At 43.7% G+C, this 12,254-nt stretch overlaps 1 protein-coding gene across 1 annotated transcript in view; it reads left to right on the top strand.

Moving 5' to 3' along the window:
• LOC133153086 (serine/threonine-protein kinase BRSK2-like) overlaps nucleotides 1-12,254 on the top strand; it is a 180,370-nt gene that overhangs the window by 81,938 nt on the left and 86,178 nt on the right. Inside the window, exon 2 of the mRNA XM_061277139.1 lies at nucleotides 7,047-7,141. Within this exon, the coding sequence (XP_061133123.1) occupies nucleotides 7,047-7,141 (95 nt within the window). The remainder of the gene's footprint in view (nucleotides 1-7,046; nucleotides 7,142-12,254) is intronic.

The following is a 12,254-nucleotide window of genomic DNA, read 5'->3' as shown; positions in this document are numbered from 1 at the left end:
CTTCTCCCAGGATGTGAAACAAATTCATCCAGAGGCGGGAGTTGAAACATTTTTTGACAGGGTGTTCTTCCATATGTTCCCACAATACGTTTGGGTCTGCTTAGTCAAACCAGTATCTTCCCTCAACCATTGGAGCCAACACACCACCAGGTGGTGATCAGTTGACAGCTTTGCCTCTTCCCATCACCTGAGAGCCCAAAATATCCTTTAAAATTTTAGGTTTTTGCAAAATTAAAAAAATTAACATCGTTCCAGTTTGAAATTCACATAATTCAGCTCATTCAAATCACAATGGAGAGAATTGCCATCACTCCCGAGACTAACACATTTAAAAAAAGTTCACATTGTCAGGAAATTTGCGCAAAATTTAGTAAAATTCCCTTCCCCGCCAACTTCTACATTTTTCAACCGATTCAAACTGTTCCAACTTTAAATTAATGAAAATAGAGAATTTACAGGCATTACTATTGTGCAATGGCGGCTTGGTGGCACACTGGCTAGCACGTCCGCCTCACAGTACGGGTTCGATTCCACCTCCGGCCCTCCCTGTGTGGAGTTTGCATGTTCTCCCCGCGTCCGTGTGGGTTTTCTCCGGGCCCTCCGGTTTCCTACCACCAAAAACATGCTTGGTCTGGCTGATTGAGCGCTCCAAATTGCCCCTAGGTCTGAGTGCGTGTGCGGATGGTTGTTCGTCTCTGTGTGCCCTGCGATTGGCTGGCAACCGGTTCAGGGTGTCCACCGCCTACTGCCCGATGACAACTGGGATAGGCTCCAGCAAGCCTGTGACCCCCATGGGAATACAGCGGTACAGAAAATGGAAGGATGGATGGACTATTGTGCAAGCTTAATTCGAAAGTATATTATTGTAAAACAAATATTAACAGTTGCATTTAAGGCAGACAAGGCTAATTGTAGCATTTTTGCAGGTGGAAAAACAGAAAACTGATTCTCTCATAAACAGATGCGGGAACTGATCCACTTACCTGGCTCACCTAGGATTGCATATGCAAAGGCTAATATTGTTGGGCAGTTCTCTTTCCATGTACCGTAATTTTCGGACTATACGGAAGTTGCGGTTTACTTTCATAGTTTGGGTGGGGGGGGCGACTTATACTCAGGAGCGACTTATATATGTTTTTTTTCCGCAAATCTTTACTTGATCATTAACACATCACTTACTTACAAGTGTACTTGACCACTTCACATGTTATATTTAGTATAGTTGATCACTTCACATGCTTTGATATCTTTATCTTGAACATATTCAAAACATGAAAAATAGAGAGAAAAAAATCAAATAAAGTAATTAACACTTTAAAGCGCCATATCCTCTGGACATGTCCTCTGTCACCAGGATGACATAAAGGACGAGAAATTTGATCGAAGGATTTAATGATTTGGAGTGACACAAATGGCTTGATAATATTGTTGTTTATGTGATAGTTATTTAAAATATAGTTTATATATCATTGTATGGGCCTGTGGAATAATTTGAACTGCGGCGCGGCACACGGCATTGTTGACAAAGGACGATCGATGGATTTAATGAATTGGAGTGACACAGATGGTTTTATAAACGTGTTATTTATGTAATCGTTTTTTTTAAATAACTGAATGTTACGTCAGGCCCGTTCTCAGCTCCTCGTCTGTGTTTGTCACGTTAGCATACCGTATCGTTTAGCTTGTTGTTGCTCGTTCATGTCTGTTCTCGGTGTTGGATTTTGTCGAATAAATTGCCCCCCAAAATGCGACTTATACTCAGGAGCGATTTATATACGTTTTTTTTCACATTTTTGGGCATTTTATGGCTGGTGCGATTTATACTCCGGAGCGATTTATAATCCGAAAATTACGGTACTCATATGTATGTTTATGAAAAACAAAATTCAATGAAAGTATGATGATTCCAATTGCTTTATGCAGGAAAAAAATTATGCAAGCAAAAGCTGCATTCATAGCCTCATGAGATAACTAAAAGCTTAAGAGCATACAGTATGGTATTTCATTTCACAATTTGTCCCATACCAGCTTTGCAGCAATGTGTTTTGTTTTGTCGTTTAATGTGGGTTTTTCCGACAGTTTTGTGTGTTTGTCTCGTCGTACTGGGTTGTGCTACAAGTGCGGCGGGCTGGTTCTGCTCAACATCGGCGAAAGCGAGCTTTGTGGCGTTCTGGACTTTGAAGCGGGGACATTAAAGGCGCTCGGTCTGCTCCGTCCTGAAGCGTCGCCGGACTCGCCTGCTATTCCTCCCCCGGTTGGGAAGCGTCGGAAGCGGTGTGCGAGGAGGCTGAAGAGGGGCGAGAGCGGGGGCGTCCGGGCCAGGTTGGCGGCCAACCCAGCTCGCCCGGCCGTGCCTTCCATTCTTCTGACGAATGTTCGGTCGCTGGACATCAACATGGACTTGGTTGACCGTCATCATTCCGGACTCTGCTGTGCATCTGGAGCGATTAGCGTGCTATCGGGCGGACCGGGCCATTGTACGAGGGGGAAAGTCGCGAGGAGGTGGGATGTGCGTTTACATCCGTGACTCTGTGGTGGTATGCGAGCACTGCTCGCCACTGGCAGAGTTTGTGATCTCCAGGCTGTTAGGGTCCTGAACTCTCTCCCCCCTTCTGCGTGGCGTCCTGTACTTTTGCGCTTTGTTCTGACTGTCTGCTGTGCGCTCTTGCTCGGTTTTGCTCCTCTTATTTACTGTGTTATTTGTTTATTTATTATTTATTCATCACTCTTATTCATGGGATAGGGGAAACGTAATTTCGATTTCTTTGTGTGTCTTGGCATGAAGGGATTGACAATAAAGCTGACTCTGACTCTGACTCTGACATGGTATTGTCTGAATTGCTGTTAATACGTGAAAGGCCTTAGACAAGTCCCGGAAAACTTTTTTGGGCATTTTGCGACTTATACACTACCGTTCAAAAGTTTGGGGTCACAAAGTTGTTTGGGTGACCCCAAACTTTTGAACGGTAGTGTATATATTTATTTAGATAATTATTTATAGATTATATATATAATCTTCTGTGTAAAAAATCTTATAATATATATGTATATTTATATTCATAGATTATATATAATCTTATACAAATATAAAATATAATTTATAATATTTAATTCATAATATTTTATTATAATAATATTTACACTACCGTTCAAAAGTTTGGGGTCATCCAAACAATTTTGTGACCCCAAACTTTTGAACGGTAGTGTATACTCCGGATGATACTCCGGAGATTTATGATACTCCGGAGCGATTTATAGTCCGAAAATTACGGTACTGAGATGAGCTCATGCAAATAAATGTATGTCAGTCACATACAGCATGACTTATAAACCTGAGACAATGGACAATGGTTGATTTTAAATCTTTAAGTATCACGTCTGAAAGGCAAATTGTAAGTGTGTGTAACCAAAATGAGAAGGCAAACGAAAATCAGAAGGCACAAAGGCACACATTAGATATTAAACCAAGACAACTTTTACATTACAAAAATGTCTCTCTCTGTCTCTCTGTCTCTCTGTCTCTCTGTCTCTCTCTCTCTCTGTCTCTCTGTCTCTCTGTCTCTCTCTCTCTCTGTCTCTCTCTCTCTGTCTCTCTCTCATTCTCTCTCTCTGTCTGTCTCTCTCTCTCATTCTCTCTCTCTCTCTCTCTTTCTCTTTCTCACTCACAATTCTCTATGTGTGTGTCCAGGTTAAGTCCATTCTTCCATCTTTCCATGTCTGTCTGAACAGTTGCATCCCATCCTTACACCGTCTAACATCTTTCTAACCCTATCTTATGCCAACCAGTTGCAAGCATCCATGTGCAAGGGACTGTTGCTCAGGTTGTCATTTCACTTCTATGTGAAGACATGAAAGAGCCCCAAGGCTGTCCTTTGGCTCAAACACTCCCATCGCAGTTTTCCTATGAGATCCTGTTGGGAAATCAACTTTCAGATATTGAAGCAGTTATCGTGTATGTGGTAATGAAGAGGTGCATAGGTGCACTGGCATTTAGTATTCTGCTTCGTGCAGACCGACATTGTTTGATTGTCAAGGCTTTGGTAGACATGGATTGTGGTTATTTTAAGAGATAAATAATAGATAAAGCCATCTTGACACTTTTGGTGTGTCAACAACATAGTCCTCAGATAAACCTAGTGAGTAGGAAATGGAGGATAGCCCAGACACAAATTAGTCAAGCTAGTGGTACTGCATCCAGCATGATCATGTGAAAAATTCATTTTGCGTTCCTTGGCATTGCCAACCATTTACTTTGACTCAGCACTCAAACATTTGTCAACAATTATTGTATCGTTGTTCATGGACGATAGAATCTCGATCTACAATTGCAGTTTTGCACATTTCCTGGTCATGATGGGTGTTCCTCGAGGATCTTTTCTGTTTCCGTCTTTATTCATTTGCATTATATATAGATACACTTTACTTATTTAGTTATTTTGAGCATTAAAAAGGCGTAGTAAATATTTTGCATATATAATATATATGATAACTTCATTATTTTGCTCAGGGCTCAGGTAATGACCAAGCATGACTCATGTGACATTTTTTAGTCGTGCTTTGTCCCTAAGCAGATATGGTGTCATTTTCAGTCGACAGCAAGTGTCAAAAAGCATTTTTAAAGGTATGGCATATGAAAAAATTAAGTTAGCAAATTAATTATAGACAAAAGAGTAACTTTTTACTGCTCAAAATTGCTAAATAAGTAACCCTTTAAAAGTAACATCAATGGCTGTCATCCATTGAGGGTTATAGTAGCATCTGTTTTAAACAGGAATTTAATTTTGTTGTTGATGGCCTTTTTTGTCTCTCGCTAATTTTGAATATTTTTTTTTTCTCTTTCTAATGACTTTACTTGATATAAGGTTCATTTGCAGTAGTTGATACTGGCACTGTGGTTTACAGAGAGACTATCTTTTGAGAACATATTGGATGTCGCGTATTGTGTATCAAAATACTAGCTGGTCCATAAGAAAAGATATACAGTCCTCTTTTTTGTATATTATATTATATATAATACATCCATATTATATTTTTTATATTATATGTATATTGTATCGTTATATTGTATGTTTACTGTTATAATTTATGGAAATAAATTATAATTATAGCAGTATTTATGGTACTATGCATAATCCACAATAAAACAATTTTATTGTTTATTGCTTCTATGTATATTGTATCCTTATATTGTATGTTTATTGTTATCATTTATCGAAATAAATTATAATATAGCAGTATTTATGGTACTATGCATAATCCACAATAAAACAATGTAATTGTTTGTCGAGAAGTAAAGTGGTTTCAACAAATGTAATATGTTACATTGCATTATACCAGGGGTGGGCAAACTTTTTGACTCGCGGGCCGAACTGGGTTCTAAATTTGGACCGGAGGGCCGGACCAGGAGCAGATGGACGTAGGCGTTGTGTGAAGTCATATAAGCGACCTGTAAAGGTCATTGCATAAAAGATCTTGGCCTTTAGTAGGTAGTAAAGCATGGATATTCCAAACAAGTTTTTTGAAAACAAATGCATTTATTAACAGCATTAAAAAAATAATAATTCACTAAAAAACTGCTATCAGTGATTCTCATAAAATACGACACTGTTATTATGAATAACAATCTCCATCACTTCAATGCCTGCAGGTCAGATTAATGAAAGATGTTTATCTTATGAGATCACATCAAACGGCAAACATTCTGACCAAATATATCCTCTTGAAGAATCGGTGAAAGCATACATCCAAATAAAGTAATCAAAACAGCAACACGGTGAGGGGTATCTGAAAATCAGAGCAGAGTTTTAACTCGCAAACACCTGGTAACAGAGGTGAGGAAACGGGAAACACTTCCTTAAAGTAAGCCTTAAGAATTTTACAGGTTAAGATTAGTCGCAAATAGGTGGTGCATCAATGTCCTTGAGCATCCTGCATTGTTTGAAAATGAGAATGGTCGCTAGTTTCAATCCCTGCTATGTGTACAAATCATATTCAAAATGCATTTATTTACAATAAACTTGAGAGGCTCCCGTTCATTTTCAGTGGGAACAGTGTTGTTGGTGTCCGTTTTTTGCTAGTGCGTCATAGTCTGGAGTAAAATTTGTTGTGGCAATTCTTAGGCGAGATCCGAGGTGTTGGTCCGTTTACCTTGATCTGTGACGGGTTGATGTTGACGTTCATGTGGCTGAACGTCACGTCGCGTACGTCGAGCCAAATTGGCCACTCTTTTTTAACATTCGGTACTCACTTCTTTTTTTCGGGCCACTCATTTTAATGGAAGGATTCCAGGGGAAGGTTTGTGGATGGCTGTAGCGCAAAACTGCATCTGAAAGCTCAGCGCGCGAATTATAAGAATGCTGTTGTCAAAGCCCACGCTCTAAATTCGGGACTGATACGAATAGAGCGAGAGTGCGCCAAGTCCGTACTACTGAGTACGTACACGCACTTGTGAGTGTGCACCGAGCTTTCTGACACGGCTTCCGGTAGTAAATGCGCAGGCGAGCGCTTCGCCATCTACTGGGAAAACGCAGTCATTGCAGGCAAAATGACCAAAAAAAAAAATGTTTAATACAATTTGTTCAGGGTTGGCGGGCCGGATTAAACGGTCCCGTGGGCCGGATGTGGCCCGCGGGCCGTAGTTTGCCCACCCCTGCATTATACCATAACCAGGACACTGAGAGTATCTGGAAGTTTGAATATATTTTTTTCTCTTTTTTAAATTCCTTGAGCAGTTGTCAGAATCCACAAATTCAAATCAAGCTCATTTCCATTAGTTACTCTTCAGAGAATATTGTAGTTGAAAATCCATAAATTGCATAGAAACTGAAGAAACAACGCTTTTTTTAAGTTTTCTTAAAGGAAGCAGACTACATTTGTTGTTTTGCGACAGAGATTCATTTGCGATCCTGTCCAAGGATACAGTGTAGATTGTCAACTGCGACACATTGACACCGTACTTCGTATAATCCATTTTTAATACACTTTTCAAACCTAAATATGACATTATTCTTTCTGGATCTAAATTCAATGTTACACTTTTGTTTCAGGACTTGTCAAGCTGGGCATCCATTGTGTCACATGCCAGAAGGTTGCTATAAAAATAGTCAACAGAGAAAAGCTCAGCGAGTCTGTTCTTATGAAGGTAAGACATTTCTACACAATGAGGTTAAGAGCTAGAATGAATGCTATTGCTGAAGAAGGGAAGCGTTACTTGTTGGTTCACACTGTAGGAGACACATTATTGTCAACCAAATCCAGGGTTGACAATATTAGTCGACTAATCATGACGATGTGGATTTTGATAGTCAACAATTAATTTGAACTGTCGGCAAATCGTTTATTTATGCAATTCTTTATTTGTCATGGTATTTTTCTCTCAAACATGCCTTGTCTCCCAATCCTCCCGCTGGCCGTGTGGTTTATCTGCGACGCGCATGCCCAATAGTCGTAATGTGGGTCATCTGTGATATAAACAGAAGATTTATATCACATTTCCATTAGTTACTCTTCAGAGAACATTGTTGAAAATCCATAAATTGCATAGAAAACGAAGAAACAATGCTTTCAAAGTTTTCTTAAATTAATACCACTTTGGGTATTTTGGGTAGTTTAATGACATGGCTACCCTGTTAGAAGAAATCCGGGCATATTTCACCCGTTGGTGGTGTGATACGCCGGGATTCAAATATAATCCCATTAGTCAACGAATCACACTATTGCGAGTGATTAGTCGACTAAGGGTAGTCCGGTGGTCGAATGGTGGCCACAGGTGCAGCGCCACTGGAGCCCGGCTGAGTGGCGGTCGCATGTTACGCGCCGCTGAAGGCCAGCTGGGTGGTGGTTGCAGGATCTGCGCCACCGGAACTGGGCCGGGTGGCGACCGCACGTCATGCGCCGCTTGGAGTCCGGCTAGGTGGTGGCCGCAGGATCCGCGCCGTCGTAACTGGGTCAGGTGGCGGCCGCACAGCTTGTGCCACTGGGGTTCAACTGGGTGGCGTCCTGCGCCGCTTGGAGCCCATCTTAAAGTTAAAGTTAAAGTCCCAATGATCGTCACACACACATCTGGGTGTGGTGAAATTTGTTCTCTGCATTTAACCCATCCCCATGTGATTTTAATCCATCCCCTGGGGGAGAGGGGAGCAGTGAGCAGCAGCGGTGCCGCGCTCGGGAATCAGTTGGTGATCTAACCCCCCAATTCCAACCCTTAATGCTGAGTGCCAAGCAGGGAGGCAATGGGTCCCATTTTTATAGTCTTTGGTATGACCCGGCCGGGGTTTGAACCCACAACCTTCCAGTCTCAGGGGGAACACTCTACCACTTAGCCACTGAGCTGGCACATAGAGAGCTTGGTGGCGACCATGCGACAGTTAGTTACGGGAGCCGGTAACGATTTGGTAGCTGAAGTGGTTGGTGTCTTCTGTCAGGGAATGAGTGGAGCAGGGTGACCAAATGCAGCTTGGACCAGGTTTTATTGAAGTGGGGAAGATGAACCAAGACACAGGCGGGAAAGAGGCTCATGGGCAGCAGGCAGGAAACCGAATTCCACTCTGACCGGGAACAGATTCGGACAGGATCTGACCGTGAGCCTCTACATGAGACTGAAGTGAATTAGACGAGCAATACAAGAACACCCGGCGCAGACGGGAAGCAATAGTAGACACCGACAGGGAGAAATTTTGGAGCTTTTTCCTCTGAGCAGCAGTGCAGCTGGAGTACCAAACACATATACAGTATGTTAAAGTGCTCTCTATGGAGCAGCGATAGAAGGACACCAGCAGTCTTTGTGTAATGCTGTGCCTCCTCAGCACCCTTAGGAAGTAGAGTCTCTGCTGGGCCTTTTTTAGCAGCTCAGAGGTTTTCACGCTCCAGGTGAAGTCCTCCTCGATGTGGACTCCCAGGTAGCAGAAGGAGGACACCCTCTCCACACGTTGATAATAACTGGTAGAATGTCCATTTTATTTTTCTTCGTAAAATCAATGACCAGTTCTTGGGTTTTAGCCGTGTTTAGGAGCAGATTGTTCTCTCCGCACCACTCCGATAGCTGCACCACTTCGTCCCTGTAGGCAGACTCATCCCCTTTTGAGATGAGCCCCACCACGGTGGTGCCATCCGCAAATTTCACGATGGTGTTGCTGCGGTGGGCGGGGGTGCATGTATGTGTGTAGAGCGTGTAAAGCAGTACGCAGCCCTGTGGGGAGCCGGTACCAAGACTGAGAGGTGTGGATGTATGACGGCCCACTCTCACCCTCTGGCTGCGACCCGTCAGGAAGCTCTTAATCCACCTGCAAGTATTCTGTGGAAGTCCCAGGCCCCCCAGTATGTCCACCAGTCTGTGGGGGAGGATGGTGTTAAAAGCAGAGCTAAAGTCGACGAAGAGCATCCGCACATAGCTTCCCGGCTGCTCCAGGTGGGACAGTGCAGCGTGGAGGGCTGTAGCTACTACGTCCTCTGTGGATCTATTTGCCCTGTAGGCAAACTGGTGGGGGTCAAAACCTCTGAACAGGAGTGATGTGATGTGACCCCGTATCAGCTTTTCAAAACACTTCATCACCGGGGTGAGTGCGACTGGGCGGTAGTCATTAAGGCTGGTGATGTGGCGTTTCTTGGGCAGGGGGACTATAGTGGAGGATTTTAAGCACGATGGGACGGTGGAACTGGTTGAAAATCTTTGTGAAGACTCCAGCCAGCTGATCTGCGCAGTCCTTCAGGACACGCCCAGTGACGCTGTCAGGACCCGCAGCCTTCCTCGAGTTGATGGTCCGCAGCGTGCGCCTCACCTCGTGCTCCTTCACTGTGAGGGTGAAGCTGCTGCGGACTGTGGGATGTGATGTGGCCGCTTCAGGTGGCTCGGACTCGAACCGGGCAAAGAAGGTATTAAGGACCTCTGCCAGTGAGGCATCCCCTTCAGCAGCTCCGATGGTGGTTCTGTAGTTGGTGAGATGCTGGACTCCCTGCCACACCTGCTTGCTGTTGTTGCTGTCCAGGTGATCCTCAATCCTCTTCTTATAGGCAAGCTGGGCCTCTCAAATGCCTCTCCTCAGGTTGGCTCTGGGTGTGCTGTAGAGAGTCCCGTCCTCAGACCTGAGGGACAGGGCGGTGTCCCTCTCCTCCAGTAGCCGAAGGACCTCCCGGGTCATCCAGGGCTTCTGGTTGGGGTATATCCGTATAGGTTTTTCCACTGTGACAGTGTCTGTGCAGTGCTTGATATAACACAGAACACTGTCTGTGAACACGTTCAAGTCCCGGTGTTCGAAGATGTCCCAGTTTGTCCTGTCGAAGCAGTCCTGCAACTGCTGAGAGGCGTCATCAGGCCAGGTTTTAACAGTTTTAGTGATGACAGGAGCTGATTTCCTGATGGTGGTATATGCCGGGATTAATAGCAGTGACATGTGGTCAGACTGGCCCAGGTGAGGTAGCTGTTTTGCCCTGTAGCCTAGCTTGATGTTGGAGTAGACCTTGTCCAGAGTGTTAACTCCTCTAGTGGCACATTTAACATGCTGGTGGAAACTAGGGAGTGCTGCTTTCAAGTCTACATGATTAAAGTCCCCTGCCATGATGTGGACTGCGTCAGGATATCTGCTAATACTGCCATGTAATAGTCCAATAGCTAGCATTAGCCTCCGGAGGTATGTAAACAACAGTCGTCATGACTACGGTAAATTCACGAGGGAGGTAAAAGGGCCTGCATTTAATAGCCACATACTCCAGGTCCGGGCAGCAGTGACTGTCTACAGTCACCATATTAGTACACCAGTTGTTATTGACGTACATACAGAGCGCAGCCCCCCCCCCCCCCCCCTTGCTCTTGCCGGAGTTCTCAGTCCTGTCATGACGCTGTGTGGTGTAGCCTGCTAGCTCGATAGCAGAGTCCGGTATAAGTGGATGAAGCCAGGTTTCGGTGATCAGCACCATGCAGCAGTCCTTCCCGGTCAGGTTCGCAGACATCTGTAGCCTGAGTTCATCCATCTTGTTAGCAAGAGACCTGGCATTGGTAAGAAACAGGCTAGGGAGAGGTGGTTTGAACGGCCGCTTCCGTAGCCTGGTTAGCGCGCCGGCCCTTCAGCCTCGTTTTTGCCTCCTCTCTGCGCTGCCTTCGCTTCTTCCCAGCGGGGATGGTGATCCAAGGGGAGCCGGGGCGCCTGATGATATTCTCCGGTATGTTTTGCGAGCGGTGAAACTCCGCTGCGACACTCAACTCGCAGCAAACCCCTATCCTGAGGAGCTCCTGCCGGTTGTAGGTGGTGTATGATTGACATACAGTGGGTACAAACACTAACAAAAAACAAACAATGCGTAGATCGGGAGACCTGGTGTATATATACGTAGATATATGCAAATGTTTGGGCACCCCTGATCATTTTCATGATTTTCCTCTATAGATAATTGGTTGTTTGAATAAGCAATTTCAGTTAAATATATCATATAGCAGACAAACACAGTGTTATTTGAGAAGTAAAATGAAGTTTATAGGATTTACAGAAATTGTGTAATCATTACTTGAACAAAAGGCAGGTGCATAAATTTGGGCACCCCAACAGAAAAATCCTTCTTTTGCAGAAATAACACCCTCTAAACACTTCCTATAGCTTCCAATGAGAGTCTGGATTCTGGTTGAAGGTATTTGAAGCAGCTATCTGGATTCTCGTGGACCAAATCAAGATGAGGGAACTGCAGCGAATTACCCTCCTCAAAGACACTGTCAGAACAACCGAGGCCACCTCCGGCTGCTCTTCGCTTTGACTTGGACATCCACTTTTCCATTGATTTTTATATTGCGTATTTTATGTGCCCTCTCTGCATCCATTGCAGCCTGGTGATCCTGAAAGGGGGATCCTTCCATCTGTGGTCCCTTCTCAAGGTTTCTCACTTTTCCCCTGGTAGGTTTTTTTTTTAGTTTTTCCTTGCCCTTTTGGGAGCTTAAGATCAGGGGATGCTTTGAGAATAATTGCCAATTTGTTTGTCTATGTGAAGCCCTTTGAGACTGCTTGTGATTTAGGGCTATACAAATCAACTTGACTTGACTTGACTATTTTTGACCATTCATCCTGACAAAATATCTCTGGTTCAGTTAGGTTTGATGGTTTCCGAGCACGGACAGTACATGTTTATGTAATGATTGTACACTTTCTGTAAATCATATAAACTTCATTTCACTTCTCAAATATCACTGTTTTTGTCTGCTATATGGTATATTTAACTGAAATTTCTGATACAAACAACCAATGATTTATAAAGGAAAATCTTGAAAATGATCA

The sequence above is a fragment of the Syngnathus typhle genome, linkage group LG4, assembly GCF_033458585.1.
Source record: "Syngnathus typhle isolate RoL2023-S1 ecotype Sweden linkage group LG4, RoL_Styp_1.0, whole genome shotgun sequence".
Classification (NCBI taxonomy): domain Eukaryota; kingdom Metazoa; phylum Chordata; class Actinopteri; order Syngnathiformes; family Syngnathidae; genus Syngnathus; species Syngnathus typhle.
The sequence above is the reverse complement of the archived record's forward strand: the minus strand, read 5'-3'. Positions and strand labels throughout refer to the sequence as shown.